This window comes from Acartia tonsa, chromosome 12 (genome assembly GCF_053477335.1).
Source record: "Acartia tonsa isolate MP-2025a chromosome 12, ASM5347733v1, whole genome shotgun sequence".
NCBI classification, from domain to species: Eukaryota; Metazoa; Arthropoda; class Copepoda; order Calanoida; family Acartiidae; genus Acartia; species Acartia tonsa.
Window position 1 is genome coordinate 5,076,092 of NC_137271.1, and position 20,751 is coordinate 5,096,842.

General features: G+C 32.8%; 1 protein-coding gene across 1 annotated transcript; it reads right to left on the reverse strand.

The window, feature by feature from the left end:
* Positions 1-415: 415 nt before the first annotated feature.
* Positions 416-10,894, reverse strand: LOC145334109 (uncharacterized). Its single transcript, XM_080179398.1, has 16 exons — positions 10,653-10,894; positions 10,328-10,409; positions 9,940-10,032; positions 9,141-9,235; positions 8,396-8,442; positions 7,437-7,480; positions 6,903-7,018; positions 6,678-6,734; positions 6,435-6,484; positions 5,970-6,045; positions 4,364-4,884; positions 3,882-3,959; positions 3,315-3,386; positions 2,457-2,534; positions 1,719-1,865; positions 416-1,344 (listed from the first exon to the last, which is right to left on the reverse strand). The coding sequence occupies exons 1-16, from the start codon at positions 10,859-10,861 to the stop codon at positions 1,181-1,183; spliced, it is 1,929 nt and encodes a 642-aa protein (XP_080035524.1). The 5' UTR covers positions 10,862-10,894; the 3' UTR covers positions 416-1,180.
* Positions 10,895-20,751: the final 9,857 nt, after the last annotated feature.

The window sequence follows — 20,751 nt, forward strand, 5'->3', positions numbered from 1 at the left end:
CTTAAATATCTTTGCTTCTATTTTAAGGTTAGGTTTAATAAAAGAAATATATAAAGGTAGAAAAAATAAATATATTTTTTTTTGCGCAGATGTTTTTCTACCAGTATACATTTCTTTACACTTTTGGGATACAATTAAAATACCATTTTTAATGTCTTTGGTTTGACAAACAGCATGAATTTTTTAATAAGTAGTTCACGTATCTTTAATTTCGAGTATTTTTTTTTGCAGTTTTAGTAAATTAAATAAATGCTTTGGGTTAAAATTTATGATCTTGAAACATTTGCTTACAGCATTTCTCCAAACAAAGCTTCCCGGCAAAACAAGAATTAGTACCCCTTGCCAACTTTGACTCTTTGGTTGACTGATGATTTGGAGCCAGGAACTTTGACCCATTGGCTGGACTAATGAATGTATTGGAGGAAGGTTGCTGGAGCAGGAACATTTATAACCCCTCGCCAACTTTGACCCTTTGGTTGGACTGATGGTTGAAGTTGAAGGTAGCTGGAGCCAGAAGCATTTATAACTCCTCTCCAACTTTGACTCTTTGGTTGGTCAGCTGATTGCTGGAGCCAGGAACTTTAACAGATTGGTTGGACTGATGAATGTATTGGAGGAAGGTTGCTGGAGCCAGGAACATTTATAATCCCTCGCCAACTTAGAACCTAAGGTCGGACTAATGGTTGTTTTGGAGTAAGAATGCTGGATCCTGGAACATTTATAACCCCTCGCCAACTTTGACTCTTTGGTTGGACTGATGGTTGCTGGAGCCAGGAACGTTGACCCATTGCATTGGTTGGACTAATGAATGTATTGGAGGAAGGTTGCTGGAGCCAGGAACATTTATAATCCTTCGCCAACTTAGAACCTAAGGTTGGACTGATGGTTGTTTTGGAGTAAGAATGCTGGATCCTCGAACATTAATAACCCCTCGCCAACTTAGAACCTAAGGTTGGACTGGTGGTTGTTTTGGAGTAAAAATGCTGGATCCTGGAACATATATAACCCCTCGCCAACTTTGACTCTTTTGTTGGTCAGCTGGTTGCTGGAGCCAGGAACTTTAACAGATTGGTTGGACTGATAAATGTATTGGAGGAAGGTTGCTGCTGGAGCCAGGAACTTTAACAGATTGGTTGGACTGATGAATGTATTGGAGGAAGGTTGCTGGAGCCAGGAACGTTTATAATCCCTCGCCAACTTTGACCCTTTGGTTGGACTGATGCATATGCTGGAAAGTTGCTGGAGCCTGGAACACTAGAACAATGGTGGACCCGAAGTTGAAATATCCCACCTCCTCTCCCTTACTCAAGCGCACGCCGTTCTCAAATACTCTACTTGCATAACCTAAAAAGATACGAATAGTAATTTTTTTGGATTCGTTATTTTTAATGTTTTGTAATTGAACGAAGCGAACTTGGACTGTAAATTTAATTGGCTGCCAATGAATACGTCGATCATCTCATTCTTTGCTAAAAAAAACTTTGGGGACTTTCAATCAAATTTTTGATTGCACAAAGTGTCCAAGCTTTGTACTAATATTTGAATTAATGGAAGTTTTGTACCACAATTTATCGCCCATCATGATCAAAGAAGCAGCTTATAGTGCCTAATTAAAAATGTACAATATATTTTATCATTTGTCAGTTAAAATGTATACTGGCCTATCATTTTTTACTAAGCACTATAAGATGTTAACTTAATCTCCCTGAGATATCTACCTGTCTTATTTGTTGTGTTAGTGGACAACTCCTGGTCGAAATTGATGCAGATAGACCCGACATTGGTGGCCCCGACAGCTGACATGGAGAAGAAGCCATACTGCCAGCGGCCCAACAGGACCACCCGCTCATTTGTGTGGAATAGACCTGAAAATAAATGTATAAGTTTAGATGTTCACCTTTTGGCTGATATTAAAAGACACTATTAAAGGTCCGCACAGAGTCCCCATCCCACATATAGCTTGTGCCCCCTCTATTTTTTTACTTTAATGACCTGAAAATATCTAAGATTAAAGCTTCTTCACCTTTAACTACTAGTCGGTTCGTTCCTAGCTTCCAGGGCAGGGGAGGTTAGTAAAATAGCCTAAATCCGCCAAAAGACGTATTTTCCGAGATCTTAAGCTTTAAAGAAAACCATGCTACTGGAAATGATTGTGTCATAATTTCTTTCATTCTCTCTAAGGATGTATGAGTAAGGATGTTTATCTGCCTTTTTCAATTTGGTTTCCTTTAAGATCTTACAAAGGGTTAGGTCTAAGAAGACCTTTTTAGTATCTATAAAAAATGACCAATGATAGGCCAATACACACACTAAAATATTAATGGCAGGCCAGTATACATTTTAATTATCCAATTGTAGGCCAATATGACGTTATTATTATAGGCACTATAAAAAGTTTCAGGTCTAATCCAGGAGGCTCTAACCCTGCGGGGTCCTAACCATGCTTGCGTTGTTACCTGGCATTTTCTTGACAACAGATGGTGAAACACTGTACAGCTTCCCGGGGAAATGTCGTCTTTCTGTCACAACCCAATCTACAAAATAAATGGATATAGGATATACGTGGATATATTGACAGGGAAAAATTGATGATATGGACCTCATGTTTTGGTAAATTCGATGGGGAGTATCGTTATTTTAGATACTGCGGGCATCACTTTATCAGAGTACTTAAAATCTGGTTTAACATAGTTTAGTTTCGGTTTAAGTAATAATATATAGCTTTCTGCAAAATAAAATTGGTGTTTTAATAGATTTATCACCCTAGATTATGAATCAATCATAAAAAAAAACAGATTTATTAACCTATTTAGATGAAGTAGCATATAGTGCCTATTCCAAATAAAAAATGACGACATACAATGCAAATGACCAATGATAGGCAAATACACATTTTAATTGACCAATAGTAAAATATATACTGGCCTATTTTTATATTTTTTTATTAGGCAAAATAAGCTGCTTCCTCTAGGTTGGCCAAAAATGCACAATAAACTTTCCAACTCAAACGTGTAAACTTTACATCCAATAATGTGGCCGGATTGTTCGTAAAATATGTTCCTATTGGTGTAGTGAAGGGAATGGGCATCTAGACTTTATATATTTATTGTTGTTATACTTAATTCAACTATCTTTGTCGAGAAGTTTTGAAATTACTAGTTTGAAATAACCAATCAAGATCTAATAAAAGTACCCAAGGTTTTGAAACCAATGAATGTGAGAAAGTGCTTATAAAACTTTGGGTACAAGTATAATTTATAGCCCGTCCAATAAAGATAGTAGAGTAGATTCTATGCAGAAAAATTTATATTTACCTGTAGGTGAATGAAATCTGTGGTAGTCGGAGGGACTCAGATATATAACTGCTTGAAATAGAGCTGTATCTCCTAAAATAATAATAAGATTTCATAATGGATTTAGAATATATATGGACATTTTGACAAAAAAGTTGTCTTAATTTTGGTTGCTAACATGGAACACGTGTATTGGTCAGTTTGTTCATCCTTTAATAGGGGAGGAGATGGGGTATCATTATTTTAGTCCGCTGCAAGTTTCACTTTACCAGAGGACATTAAAATCTAGTATAAGATCCAAGTAATAATATATCATTATCCATTCTTAAGAATAATTGAAAATTGAAGCCCTTGGAAAGAAGTTTTATCTTGCAAATAGCAAATAAAATACCTATAAACCTTCACATAAACTATCATAAGCTACACTGTCGGTTGAGTGGTTAGCGAGATCCTTTGGTACAGACAGACACAGATCCTGTTACCTCATATAAAGATTAGTGGCTTATGTTCTTTTCTTATTCTAACTCTTTTATTCGAATGGGGTTGCTACTCTTTTTTTCTACATGTTACTGAAATACAATTGTTTACCTGATTTTTCAAGAATTTGACAAGATTCAGCCATCTCCATGAGTGTGCTTATTTCTTCAGACATTATTCCACATTGTGCTAAAAAACACAAAAGGTTTAAGCTAGAAAGTTTAACTAGGATAAATTTTTGCTTTTAAGCTTATGTAACGGCCATAACAGGTTATGAAACTACCAAACAATGAATAAAATCATGTAAAAATGTGTTAATAATGAACCAAATCTTAATAAAATTTCTAGGCTATCCTACGAGTAAATGTTGCTTAGCCATATCTAGATATAAATGAAATTGTTAGGCTTTTTAAATTTAATTTTGAAATATGTATGTATATCTATAATATTAGGAAAGAAATGATTCTTGAGCTGATGCGAGAACTGACATAATTGTTTAAAGGATCGAGAAGAAAGATACAATTTTACCAACTTATAGAGCAAATTGCAAAGTAGCTACGCTGCCATGAAACCAGAAATTGTAATTTTCTTACCATTTTTGTGCCGAGAGGCGCCACTGTACAGGAGACATTGATCCACAGCCGTTTCCTCAGTCTTATACATATCTTTCATACCATTCTCTTCAAGAATTTCTTTACAACCATCAGTTTCGTCAAAATCCTCAGCAAAAAGATGATGTTCGTGTTCCATGTCGCCCCAACATGGAGCCATTTCTGTGCACGCATGCTTAAAGGACGCCTCACAATCTGGCGCGTATTCTGAGATTTCCTTGCAGGAATGATCAAAGGTTGCTTCATAATCTGGCGCGAATTTTGAGATTTCTGTGCAGGCATCGTCATAGGTTGCTTTAAATCCTGGCGCGCATTCTAAAATTTCCTTGCAGGCAAATTCATATGACGCTTCATATTCTGGCGCGCATTTGGAGATTTCCCTGCATTCATCGTACTTTGTCGCGTAATTTGAGTTATTTAAGATTTGTTTGGTATCTTTTTCATCTTCAATGGCGGCTGTTTGATGATAGCTAATGGGTCCCAGGAAGGTTTCAAATGAATACCTACAAAATAAAAAATATTATTCAACTGATAGGAAAATTGACTTAACCTATCCAAGGACAAGTGGGTAAATATCCTGAAAAGTAGAGCCCAATGTAGCTATAGAGATCTTATATAGACGGATGGATAGGATATAAACAGACATGCATCGCTATACTTTTGACTATGTTGGATATTTTATTAATATGATGTGTTTCAGTAGGAAAACAACAGAATAGAAGTATAGGTATAGATGTATAATCCAGACAACTACATAACAAATGGCGTAGATCCTTTTTGTCTGCTAGCAAATTGCCTTTTTTCTTTTGTGTTTTAATTTTCGACTCTATAAGCTGATTTCAAAGACCAAATACAAAAACTCCCGTGCACCCTCTCTTCTTTTAATTTAATGTCAACACGGTGCTTTAAGATTAACAGGATGTAAAAATGAATGAGTTACATAAATGTTCATGTAATAAGATAAGCAGGTGTGCATTATAACAGTTGGTCAGTTAGTCTTATCTTAATTTGCATAAGACAATGTTGCTAAGACAAAGAAATGATGAAATTTTCCTAGTTTATTTATAATTTACAGTCGTCATTGGTTTAAAGTCCAGAAATGAGTATAAAGTTCAATATGTAAAGAATGAGTTGGAAGTTAATTTATGCAATTTTCAATTTCTAATCTCTCATAAACAAACACACACACACACATATATATATCCGTATAAAAAGATCAATGTCTTATTTAACCATGCAATAAAGGAAGGAAAGAGCAAAACTTCTTAACTTTTTTATGCTTTGGAAAGCTTTCTAGTTCTAGTTTTCTAACTGGTAAGTGTTATTTCTGTACTACTTATAGTTTTGGAGTCATAAAGCGAGTTTTTAGTTTTAATGCGCTAAAATCAATCCATGACATTTATAAAACTTCCCTGAAAAGTACAGCCAATTCTCGGACCAGTATTTTTCGAGATCATTAACTTTAGAAAAAAAGACTTAGTACTTAGTACTTAGTATCAGATACAGAAAATTTAATTTATTGTTAAAAGCACAGAAATCATGATTAGCATTGGGAAACTAAACCTAGCAAGCTTAGCTATATCCGTACCTGATTCCCTTGACTTGTTCAAGTAGATGACCTTCCACTGGCCCAACATGGGTCAACTTGCCATCTGCTGGACTTACTAAAATTATACAGACAATCAGAAAATCATAATGTGTGCAAAAAATAGTTTGGTTGTAGCTTAGATTTAAATAGATTTTAAAAATGATTTGTGCCTTCCTTTTAAGTGTTCATCAAGCAGCATCCCCCCCCCCCTGTCCATCTTGAAATAAAATAATATAATGGGGCATCTGCAGGGCTACTGTACCCAATTCCCAACCTAATCTAACCTGACCTAATGAACATTCCAACTATAAACTACTCCTTCCCATATTTTCAATTTATTTCAAAATAAGGGGGGGGGGGATACTTTTTTGATTATTATTTTAGGCACTTTAAAGGAAATCACCGATATATCTAATTAATATTGTGTTATAAACCGCTGAAATATCAAATTAATGATTTTGTTACCTATGCTACTTTCTGGACAAATAGGACGGACTCCTGGCTTCAATTTTCTCCTGAAATTAAATAATATTCATTAATGGATATAGAATATACGTGATTACAATTATGTTGATATTAAAATGAAAATTTATAGAATAAAACCATAAGCCCCGAGGGGACTCTTTTTACTCCATACTGGAGAAGTCTTTTCAATATGGTTGAGAACCGGTTCTAATGCACCGGATAAGAATCGATTTCGTTTAATACCTGAAAAACTGGCTGATAGTTCTGTACTGAGTTAAACACTCAAACTCCGCTTCTTCTCTGAGTAAATAAAAATATAGTTAGTACTTTCCCACAAGTGGCCGGTTGAGCACTGATAATCCCCTCCCCTATTTATTCTTAATCCCCTATTTACAATAACAAATTATCTACACTTTTCTCATAAAGCCCAAATGCCATTTTAAGGAAACTACTAGAAAAAAAACTAACCTATTGCATTTCATAAGCGTTGAGAAAAGCCAGATGGACAGGTATTTGAGGGGACCAGGTAGCTCCAGATCCGCAAGGTAGCCCCAGGCACGAGATACGGTGTTCAGGGGCAACATCTGGGATATAAAACAATCATGTTATAATGGATAAAGGATATACAGAAGAAAATTTTACGTAAATTTAGCTTGTTAATATGGACCTCATTTATTGATCCATTCGTTTATACAGGAGAAGGAAAAGGGATGGGGTGAAGGGGGTGGATGGGGGGTCTCACACCAAATTATCATTTATTGTAACAAAGTACAACCAGTAGCTGCTAAAATACCCCCCACCCCCCAATCCCAGACCCTCCCCTCCTACTGGATGAAAGAACTGACCATCCATGTGATATCCATTTTAGCAACCTAAATTGCTGTCCTAACCCTTATATTTAGTTACAAACTAGTGGTTCTTTCTAAACCTAACCTAAATATCTTAAATATTAATAAAAAATTTAATAAAAGTATTAAAACTACAAATAATGATAATTTTTACCTTATAAGTCTTCATTTGTACGGACAACGAAACACCAGAAAAATCTAAAAATATAAAAATATATATATTTTATTATTTACTTTAAAATATACTTAAATATTAAAAACAAAAACACTATAGATCAAAACAGTTAATAACATTTTTGTTCCAAATATTCAGCCATATTAAGCAAATGTACATAGATATTCAAGAAAATTAAATCTATAAAAGGATCTCAGTCTTTCTAAAATTTATACCACAGACGAACAGACGTCTTTTATGTCAGAGTAGCTTCGCTGCTAAAAATATATTTTGATAATTCTAAATTTGTCAAATTTTCATAAAATATCAAAATATTGCTTGGTTAAAAAATACTCAAATTTAATCTAAAATTATCTCTTCCTAAAATACAAATTTTATTGTCTAAATATAGGATGACAGCATATATGTATAATAACAAAGCTTATATAATAATATATGGACAAAACGACAAAGTGAGTTATAGAGCAAACATTGTTCAGGGGAAATAAAAAAGATAGGTGGAAATTTTGTTTTAGAGAACGGTATGATAGAAAATTATAATATCTAGAAATCTTTTAAAGAAAGTACTTTATAAGGATGTATAGACCAAAGGACCCAAAAAGTTTATGGTTATACAATTAGATTTTAGATTTAGACTATTAAGGACATACCGACAGACAAACCTCTGTTATACAGTAGCACTGCGCTACTTTTTTTTCCAGTATTGCTTCGAAACCGATTTATATCCGCTGGATTAGAATCAGCTTTGAGTAATACTGAAAAATCATGTATCGAAAAGACATCTTTTCACGAATAAGAAAATTCAAATCACAGATTTTATACAAATTTTGTTGGATTAGGCCTTCGGCCCCTCAGTGCCAACAAAACTAAAATAAATTTTATAATTTTTTATTTTACTATCCGCGGAAATACGATACAATAAGCAACAATTATCATACCTGAACCAAACTCAACTGTCTCTCGTTTTTCAAACAGCCTATGCACACTAAAATATAAATGTTCATTACAAGATACTATGTCAGGCGAATGACATTAAAAATGGAAATTCATTGATCAGGAAACAAGTGCAATTGATTATCAAATTATGATACGACTATCTAACAAAGGTTATTTAATCAAAGGGTCAAGTGTCCAAAATTTCATGTTTATTGATGAAGGATAAGAATTTGTACCCACTTCTGCTATGTTAAATGCATGACAATGAACATTAGAGATAAATGCCTAGATCCAAAATTGTTATTAACTACTGCTATGTTAGGAGAATTGCAGTAACCTTTGGTATCTACTGCTGCTATGTCAGCTGCATGACAGTTAAGATAAATCAGACAGGTGAAAGTTAATATGTATTTACCTACAATGAGAACCAAGAGAAAGATCTAGAACTCTTTGTTTAGTTAAGAATAATAAACCATGTATTACCCACTGCTGCTATGTCAAAGGCGTGAGAAAAGAGATAAATTTACCTAAAATAAGAACCCAGAGAAAGATCTATATCTTCTTATTTAGCTAGGAATAATAAACCAAGTATTACCTACTACAGAGGCGTGAGAAAAGAGATAACATAAATTTACCTAAAATGGGATCCCAGAGAAAGATCTAGAACACCTTGTTCAGTTAGGAATAATAAACTAAGTTTTAACTACTTCTGCTATGTAAGACACGTGACAATTAATATGTATTTACCTAAAATGAGATCCCAGAGAAAGATCTAGGACTCCTTGTTTAGTTAGAACCAAACCGGAGAATAAAAGCACCAGTACAAATCCACAGAAACAGGCCTAAACAACAAATGTATTAAATATAGATGTAAACCCCAGACAACCATCTGGATACAGTGTTTGGGGACCTTTCTTGGTCTACTAGAAAATTACTTTCTGCTCTTTGACTTGGCTGTGTTAACATTTAAGACGCTATTAGCTGATATTCAAAGACTAAATTAAAAATCAGTACAAGTTCTAGAGGGTAGAGACATACAGTTATTTAACCCCTTTCCCTTCTACTGTTTTACTTTAATGCCTAAATTAATAATTTTAAACAAAAAATTTGATTTATAAATTTTATCATTCGGTTGATAAAACCCAAGGAAAAGACAATAAACCCAAAAGTTATATTCATCCTCAATGATCATAATCAAAGTTTCCCCTTCTGTGGATTAAGGTTTATTAAAAGTACCCAAAAATCTTAAGCCAAGGAATAAGATACTAGGTAATAATACTTTGAGTACTAGTGTAATTTACAGCCAATGTCCTCTAACATTCTGATCAAACCATATTTGTTATGAAAAAGGACCATAGAGAGAGATTAGAGAGAAAATAACAGATAATGTCAATAAAACTCTAGATATGTTTTAAAAAGTATTTAGATTTTGAAAACCAGTCAATAAAAAAAAAGGGAGTTACAGCCATTTTTAATACAAACAGACACATGAAAGGTGTAATGTGGCTTCGCTACTATAAAATTGGCAACTGACTGGCAACTGTACCTGTAAATCATGGTAGGGAGACAGCATTGCCAAGAAAATGGCAAACAGGGCGGGCAACGCGAAGAAAGTAAAGTTCAGTTGTAAATTCAGCACCTGCAATAAAAAAGTCATTTTTAAAAAAGTTAATGAACATTGACCCCCACCCCCCCTCCCCAATCAATCCCTGACAAAAATAATTGTGTGAAATTTCGCTTTCTTTAATGATCACTGGATTAGAACCATGGTTTGTAGCAAAACTGAAAAATCATGTATAGCACTCGAGGCTAACAGAACTGGTTTTAATCTCATAATTTTTCATTTTATTATCTATAATACGATGTGATAATTCTAATGTAATTTTCTCTCCCTCCATCATATTACTCTTTTTTAAGGATTATAGTAAACTCACCCATAATGTGATATAGTCGACTCTTGCATTCACAATGTTTATGTTTCTTTTACTCCAAGCCTTGAACTGGCGCCATCGTTCTCTGTTTTAGTTACAAAAATTATCAATAGATGTCTCGTTTAAAAGAATTGAAAAGTTTTGCTTTAAATTTATATCGGGAACTTAATCAAAGGAAGAGGTTTAAATGGCTCCAGCTATTTAGACATTGACACAAAAGTAGTGCAATCAAAGGATTTGTTTTTTTAGGTGTTATGAAAGCCATGTTTAAATAAAAACTTTAGCCTTTTTATGAACAAATTTAGACAATTTTTAATAATTTTTTTTCCTGTTTAACATCATTTCGCGCCATTTCTGTCTACTTTGAATCAAATGGACGCTTTGTTTTCCATAATTCCAAATCATATGCCGCCAACGTCGGGCCCGGTTCCTTGTAGTCTCGCTACCGGCGGCGGCTGGCGACGTCCCAATGCCACCATGATTGCTGCCACTTCCACCGACAGCGGTTGCAGACGACCGTTGCTGCGCTAAACACATTCTTGAGTCTGAAAACAAAAGATAAATTTAATTTTTCTTTTAAGCATTCAAGTAAAAGAATAGAGGGGGCATAAGCTATATGTAACCCTGCCTACAGGGCAGGGACACTGTTCCGATTTTGTACTGGGTCTCTTAAATCAGCTTATTTATACCGTCGGAAATATAAACACAGCCAAGTCCCTACAAAAGAACAGACAGCAATTTTCTAGCAGACGAAAAGGGTTTCACTTTATTGGTGTACATGATAATCTGGTGTAAGATCCAAGTAATAATGAATCCTTTTTTTGTTTCCAAACGTTTTAAAGACCAACGTTTTAAAATTTACCGTTTGAAAAATATTTTTTTCTTTCGTTTTAATTAAGGTTATTCAACTATGAATAGTTGATACCATTTAAAGAATATAAAAATTAAATTTAGCATTAAATTTCTCTTTTAAACTTTGCAAAAAAATTAAATGTAGTTATTATTGCGTGCTTCCTCAAAGCCGGCAAAGGCTTGACTAAAATATTATGTTACTATGAAGTAAAGAGTACAACTTAGAACAAAGATAATTTAGTAAAGTAGTTTTTTTTACATCTGTATTTTTAAAATGTTAATCCTAATTAGAGGCATTTTGGGTAACTTGAGGGAAGTTTCACTGCAACGTAAAAGCATGTCTGTTCATCGGTTAACGAGATCTTAAGCCGCAGACAAAAAAATAGAAAGAAATACATTTTTATGTTAATCAACTGTTAATTTCTTGCTTTTGTAATGCTAAGGAACCTATAGATATAATCGTTTTAGTAGCGAAGCTACTTTATAATTCACAATGTCCGTCCGTCCGTCTGTCCATCCGTCCGCCTGTCCGTAATTAATGAATTGGGGGAAATGTGATTTTTTCGGCTCCTATAAAAGATAGAATTCTGAAATTTTTTGACAACATTCCCATCATCAAGGAGCACAATTAACTATTAAACACCAATGGCGGTCGGACTGCTTTCTAGCAGGTTTTAGGCTATTTTTTATATTTTCCAAATTTTCCCCATATCTTTGGTGTTTATGGTCCGATTTTCGAAATTTTTTCAGTTAAAGATATCAAAATTAAATTTCCCGCCATTTGAAGAAAACAACAATGACGGTCAGACTGCCTTTTTGCAGGTTTTTGGCTATTTTTATATTTTTCACATTTTTCCCCATATCTATGGTGTTTATGGTCCGATTTTCGAAATTTTTTCAGTTAAAGATATCAAAATAAATTTCCTGTCGTTTGAAAAAACAACAATGACAGTCAGACTGCCTTTATGCAGGTTTTTGGCTATTTTTATATCTTTCACATTTTTACCCATATCTTTGGTGTTTATGGTCCAATTTTCAAAAAAATTTCAGTTACAGATATTAAAATTAAATTTCTGGCATTTTAAGAAAAGAAACAATGGCGGCCAAACTGCCTTTTAGCAGGTTTTGGGCTATTTTTATATGTTTGACATATTTCCCCATATCTTTGGAATTTTTGGTCTAATTTTAAAGCAAACAGTTTCAAAATATTTTTTCCCATTGTTATGTGCATCTAGTATGTAATTTACTTTAACCGTCTTCATCATACAAAATAAAACATGGTTTCGTGTTTTCCCAATAAATCTATTCTTGATTTTAATAAATACACTTTAAATCTACTTTTACATATTCCCATCCACAATTTTTGTGCTTCGCTACTTATGGATGTTGTCATCCTTGTTTTTTTTACTAATAAATTATATTTTTGGTCAGCTGAAGTAGTAAGTAATAGTTATTTCTCGCATCGTATTATAAACGGCTTTCCGCGGATATAGAATGCATCTCGGGGCTAAAAAACTGGTTTTAATCTTATGACCGTACATTTTTATATTCGTAGAAAGCTGGATATAATACGATGCTAGACATAGTTTTTTTCATATGGATGAGAACCGGTTCCTATCCACCGGATTCGGAGAAATTAATATATACTACAAGTTGTGCAATCATTTCCACAATGTATAAACTTAAAAGATTAGAATCGACTCCCACAATTTACAATTAGTATCTATTTCCCATATTACTAGGCTACTATTTTAGGCTACTGAGCGAGTTTATTTTATAAAATAAAAAAAATAGAGGGTATCGCCAGCGATCTTGAGAGATAAGACAATGGCCGATAAATTGATATACATCCCCAATGAAACTACACATAATTAATCCTTCTGTAGATTACAAATTGTGGTTGAAACTTTTGGCCACTCAACTTAATGAACCAATTAATGAAAATCTAATAAATCCAATTTGTGCTCTTGTAAATTTGTGCGATTTTGATAATCTGCTAATGTGATGAACTGAATTTAGTTTCCGAAAGTGTGCGTAGCTTCCGCGTCCTATCTCAATATTTGCTACTAGCTAAAAAAGCTTCAAACAAAATCAAAATTTGAAAAATTAAAATTTTTGAATGTATAATGTATAAATCGTTTATACATTAAATCGCTTTTCCATTTGACCGGAGTCGCTAAAAATAGGGTCTGCAATAATTGGGTTATCTGCTGTACACTTTAGGAAACTAGGGCTTGAATAGGAAATTTATTTCAGTTGATCGCTAATGTGATACATTAGCGCAAGTGAATTCACATACCTACTTTTGTAAGTACTTACAAAATGTCCGAATTTGTCATTTGCTTGGCTATGCACATATTTATACAAATATGGTGCGGCAGAAACATCAGACAAGTATTATCGTAGTATAGCTACTCTTTAAATAGCCAAAACACGTCTGAATATGTTAATGGAGAGAGGGGGCATTCGACTTGAGTGGTTGTTATACTATAGTCAAGCAATTCAACCAATAATTTATACTACAGAAGGGATATTTTTGTTTTTCATCATTTGGGAAATAGAGTAGCTGCGCTGATAAAAAAAACACTTTCTTAAAAATATCGAAAAAATTTTTTTGAATTTTTTAATAATTTTGAAAATAATCATTCTCGTTATTTTTCGGGTTATGCAAGGCGCATGATTCCAAAGCATGCTACTTAATTTTCACATTCACTCATATAATGATAGAACGATTTGGCAAAGCGCAGGTATTGAGGGAGAAGTCAATGGCGTTAAAATTAATCTACAATACTTTCTGCTCCCATATTTACTTCTAACTAAAAGTTGAATTTCACACGTATGTACAAATTTTTGGGAATAATGTACTTACAGTTTTTTTTTGTACTAAAACTCTAAGCAGCTTATAGTGTTGCTAAAAATAGTGGACAAACTATGCCAAATCAAATCATATGCCCAAAGCAGCTTAGAATGTCTAAAAAAATGACCAATGATAGGCCATTAAACATTAAAATTAACAAATAGTGAAATGTATAAAGGCTATCATCGGTTGTTCGTATTGTATGACGTCATGTCTTATTAGGCACTATAAGCTGCTTCCTAAAACCCTGGTAAAAAGATAAACGTACATTCAGAACAAACTTGAAACAGTTATGAATGTTGTACTATGACTTTTTAAATTTTATCAGTAGTGAAGCTACTATATAATTATTGTAATTCCGTATGTCTCTACCTTCACTACCTTTATGTATTTATTTTGCACGAATAGAACTGTCAAGTAGAGCCAAATCGAATTAGTGGTTAATGATTTTTTAAGCTTTATTCTGATGGACAGACAGACTTTGGCCTACTTTGTATTATATACAAAACCAAATAGTAAAAATAAACTATCGAACCATAATTATTTTAGGTAAAATTTTGATTTAAAACAGCTTTTTTTTTATCTTTTATTTAATAAGTATTAAGCTTTTTATGGCTGTGCTACTAATGAATATAAATGTTCTAGTTTTTCTGTATATTCAAAATGCAAAATAACTTAGAAACAAAAATTGAACATTTGACCCTAGAAGTTAAAGATGAGTTATTCGGTTATAATAATTCTCTACCTATAATTAGAAAAGGTATAATCTTTATATTAAACTAACAGGATCTGTGTTTGTTTATGTGTGTACCGAAGGATTTTACATAGCTGCTGAACCGATATGGTTCTCCTTTACCCAAGGTCCTGGGAAGGTATATAACCCTTTTGTGGAAGGGTAACACCTCCCTACCAAGATAAATCGCAACTAGAAAAAATAGTTTTATGCTTTTTCTTAAAGCCACTAGCCCTCTACGGGCGTAGGCGCTGGTAGGAATAAACTACTTTTTTACTGTTACTATATCAACATGAAATAGGCATAATGCCATGATGAGACTAGCTTTACTACTTAAACAAGAATTAAAATTCCTATCAAAGATTGAAATTGATAGAGCAATTTTAACATGCCTTTATATGGGATTAGAACACTTCATTACCAAAGTACAGATAGACAAAGCGTATATGTAGATAGCTTCGCTTTTAAATACAAATAAAGTAAATGTTTAAGGTTAAATGTTTGACTTTCAAAGGTAGACTAAAGCAAATAGTACAACCTAAACCAAAAAATTAAATATTTATGAATTATAAGTTAAGTTAAAAGTTGGGTTGATAATAATAATTTACTAGAAATATATTATTTGTACTTATAAGCATTACCGTTAATATACAATATCATATTTGATCAAAGGAAATTTTTAGATGGATAAAGTTTAAAAATCAATATTTTGGTATTTTAAATGTACAAAATTTAGCCGATTTTTAAATTGATGGCTTTGAACCATGGGCTAGAGTGCAAAGATTTTTTTTATAGGATTTGAAGTAAATTCGGGAATAGTCCCTTTTGTAACATCGCCCCATAAGGGGCGATTCGTCGTAGTTTTAAAATGGCTTTTTATTGGTTAATTTAGGTTAGGTAAGGTTATATTGGGTTAGGTGATTGCCCTGCAGGGGCTAGAAATAGGAGAAATGCTACTGTGAAAAATACGAAGAATCGCCCCATAAGGTGCGATGTTACGAAAGGGACTATACCCGTAAATTCATTAAGGTAGGAGTTATTAATCCCACCACCCCCCTAGCACGTCTTTACTAGTAGCATTCTACAAAGTTATTCTAATAATGAAAGATACAATACTAACATATTAAAGTTACCAATAGATAGGAAAGAGGTTAAATAATGCAAGTCCCCACCCCGTGAACACTTTGCCCGCTTTTAATTGGGTCTTTGAATATAAACCAATAGCGTTAGAAATATTAACACAGCTATTTCACTACAAAAGAGCTGAAAGAAATTTGCTAGCAGACGAAAAAGGTCCCCAACATTGGATCCGGGTAGTTATTAGGATTATATATCTATACTTATACATTTATTATTAGCATGATTTGTAGCAAGTTAAATATATTTAAATGTTAAAACTGTACAAATCCTGGTAAAAAATCTTGGCGGTCGTCAGTTAGACTGGCAGGAAATTTATACATAATTAATAGGCATATTTCGCGTACAGAGATATGGTAATTGAATAAAAAACTATTTTGCCTACAGTGAAGACTTCCCTTTAATTTAGGTATGTTGGTGTATGAATCCAAATTATTGAATAGCCTTTAATTTTTTTGTGACAGAATTAATTTGATTTTATAACTATGTGTGATTCCTATAGACGATTAGACATGATGATATAAGCATGAAATCTCAATAGATACGACTACAAAAGCAAGCATAAATGTATTAAGTATAGATGTATAACCCAGACAAATACCTGGATCCAGTGTTTGGGAACCTTTTTCATCTGCTAACAAATTACTTTCTTCTATTTTGTAGCGACTTGGCTGTGATAATATTACCGAAACTATTGGCTGATATTCAAAGACCCAATTGAAAGTCGGCACAAGGTCCACGGAGTGGGGACATACAGTCATTTAGCCCCTTTCTTCTCTATTGTTTAATGGATGTTTAAAATAATTTTTATATTAAGTTTCAATATCCCTCTCATGAAGTTCACGTTTTTATTGAGACTCAAGTACAAAGTGTATAAGTATGAGTTTAACAACTTTAAATTAACAAATTTCTAGAATTTTCCTTTTAAATCCGTCTGAAACTTATAAAATGCATAGTTTCAGAAATTATAAATACAAAAAAATGGTTAAAATAATGTTCTAAAAGAAGTGAAGTCTCAGAAATAGTTATTTATCACGTCGTATTACAGACAGCTTTCTGTAGAAATACAATGAAAAATAATGAAACTAATACAACCGGTCTCGATGAGCCAAAGCCCGGGCTAACAAAACTAGTATTAATCTTGTGGTTTTTATTTTTAATATTCGTGTAAAATTGTGTGTAATACGATGCTTTGTATGATTTTCAGAATGGCTGAGAACTGGCTCTAATCCAGTGGATATTAATCGGTTTCGAAGCCATGTTGGAAATTAACTACTCGCGTGTCCATTGTCAAAATACCAGACAATTCAAAATTATATCATATAATTCCTTAATTCAATTGTACACGGCACGGGTGAATTGTAGATTAGCTCTGCAACCAAAATTGTATATAACAATTCATATATGAGGTACAAAATATATGAGTAGTTTGACATAAAAGCCTAATCCAGTAAAAACTAGAATTAAAATACACACCTGGGGTAAAAGTTTTATAAAAAAAAAGAGTTAAGAGTTAAAAAGATATGAATTTATAAAAAAAAATAGTATTTGAACAGCTTGAAAAGTGTTTCAAAACTCTAAAAGTATAATTTCTTTATTTAAAAGATATATGATGTCTATGTGTTTGTCTGTTTGTTCCAAAACATGGCACTGCCATTTACAGGGAATTTTTATGTATGTTTCGGTCAGGTATTTATCTATTTTTGGGATTGTTTGACCAAAAAAATATCCCCTTAAGAAAATTGATGAAAAAAATCTGTTACAAATTTTTTAAAAGTTTACCTTATATGTAAAATACTTTTGATAATAATGTTTAGTTTTAATTATAGAAACATTTCTGCATGTTGCAATTATTTGTTTTAAGTTTGGAACCAAAAAAAATTATAAAACAGTACCCAAAGTTAAGATAACATGGTTATACATTGGGTACTGGTTAAATTTAAAGCCCAATATCCTCTCATTTCCTTAGAATCAATTTGATTTCGAAATTAAATTCCAAATTGACAGCTTTAGTTTTTTTATTCCAAATTAAATCAACTCAATAACCTAAATGGTTTATTGAACATTAATATTTAATAGATTTTTGTGTAAGTTTTTACTAGATTTTTCAAATATTTGAGTTATTTAAATCAAAATCAATTATTTAATTCTTGTTTTTAAATTAAATTGTGAGTAAATTTGTTTAAAAACTGCGTAAATACAGGATAATGTTTAAGGACATACTTATATTTTTAGTACTTGATAACAGAAATGCTTCGCTATGCTAGTTAAAACCATCAGAATAGGACGGGACTTTTGGCTGTTTATTACACTAGTCCCCAAGTTTTCTTATTCGTTGGTACTGAAACTATTACTGAATTCTGATTCTTTAGTTCATTAAGTTGAGTGCCCAAACGTTTCAACCACTAAATGTAATCTACACTACATTTAGTGTATCATCATTGGGGATGTACATCAATTACCCCTTTATCCTTGTCTTATCCCTGTAAATCCTTGGAAAACCAAAGTACAAATGAATGTTTTCTATTAGTCAATAAAATAACCTAATTTATGGTTTTCACATGAAACATACATGAGTCATAATAATTTTGATTAAAACCACTTTTCACCTGCAGACTTCTTGCATGTTGGTTAAATATAGGTCAGACTGAGTAAGAACAGTATATCACATACCAAATTTTGATGGAAAGAATAATCCTTATATAAAAGTAAAAGGATGTCTATTTATGTGTCTGTCTGTACTGAAGATTCTTGCTAACCACTGGACCGATTTGGTTCTCCACCTGTTGACCTACAAAAGCTTCACTGTAAAGGAGAAACATATCTAATCAGCAGTTAGGCTTCTCTTTATAAAAACACATACATAGACATCTTGTTAAATAAAGCCAAAATTATATTTTTTATCTACAAATTAGGCTTATCTTTAAAATTTGCATAAAATGTACTTAATAGTTAATATATCGCATTACATAATAATATTGTGACTATAGATTACTAATAAGGACAATTATGTACATTAGTAGCGCTGCAATAATGAACAAAGTGTAAAATCTTCATGTTTATTGATCAAACATTATCAGGCTCAGATAATGAAGTAACTCTACAGGGTTAGAATTAAAGAAGGTATAGTTTGCCAGGGAGTAAGGGAGGGGACAATGGGCAATTAATTCAATATAAGAGTTATCAAAGAAAGGCCATGAAATCCAGATTAATCCAATAAATTTGGAGGAAATTATAAAGGGATTGTTAATTAAAAAATAGATTTCTATAGCGCCATGTAAAGTGAAATCACAACTTGTTTTTGATGAAATATATTGAGGTTTTATGGTGTGATTTTTATATTACAAGATTATTGTACCTGGCCAGCTGCTAGCTGGCTGGGCAAGAATATGACTGCCCCTTTTTATTCTGTTGATTTCCCTTGCCCCCACCTCCCTTCTCCCTTCTCCCCGTCTGCTATATTCAAAACTAACACAACAAGTAGTTATTTCTCTTGCCCCCACTTCCCTTCTCCCTTCTCCCCGTCTGCAATACTCAAAACAAACACAACGAGTAGCGGCATTTCATGCGCTAGTACCCAAACTCAGTCAGAAACTGCTAAATTCTTGCACATTCCCTTTAAGCCAGTACCCAAAGTCTGAGACTCCTAAAAATTGAATATTTGATCCATTGTCCCCTCCCTTACTCCCTGATAGTTTGCAATAACATGATGGTTGTCTGTGTGTATGAGTATTAAAGGATCTCGCTAGCCGCTAAACCGATATGGTTCTCTATTACAGTGTAGCTTCTCATAAGTCCAGGAAAGGTTTATTATTATTTTGGAGGATGGTACCATCATACTTTCAAGAGAAATCATCCCTAAAAATAATGACACTACCTTACAAATTTTTACCTTAATTATTTAAAACTAAAATTAAAGGTGAATAGTCGACTTTCCTCCCCTTTCCCTCAGTTGCTCTAGGGGAACAGCTGCTAGTAATGTTTAAGTGATTTAACAACATCATCAAAGGGGGCTATAGCACTTACACATCCAGCAAATTTACAGTTGATGTATTTTTGGCAAAATGTTTTCTTACTTTTTCTCATGCCATAAATACATCCAACACTGGCATTTACACATCCATACTTTTTCAATTATATGTCATAAATACATCCAACACTGGCATTTACACATCCATACTTTTTCGATGATATGTCATAAATACATCCAACACTGGCAAATACACATCTAGATTAATTTATATGAATATTTATTTACAATTAATTATATTTTGTACAGTACGTATAGGTCTTAAACTTTTTACCCTATTTTAGTTACTCTCCCCTATTTACTTCCCTTTTTCTCAAGATGCTCCCTACAAAACATCAATACATTTCCGCAGGTGGTCAAATTATTGCTATATAATATTATAATTTAGATATTTATTGTTAGTTCATTGTTTTATTATGGCAGAGCCAGAGGCTATTTTTTTGTGACAACAAAAACAACTGGGAACCTTTAGTTGCTGTGAGGCACTTTGTAAGGCCACGATAAGATGCCGTTATACTTCAAAAGAAGCCGCCCAAGAGACTGATGAAGAACCTTAAATTATTAGGTAAAAGTTTACTACATTTTTATGTTTAATATATATTTGTATATATATAAATATGTAAAATGTATATATCAAAACAGTTGGGGGTTATAAACAATTACATTAGATCTTGTTATCGATTTAAAATATATAATATTGGGATTAAAATTTTCATTTTATATGTAGCGAAGCTACTTTGTATAAAATAAGAATAAAATATGTAGATATAGAATATATAATCGAGTATTTTCATCATAAATGTATCAACGCTTCTTAA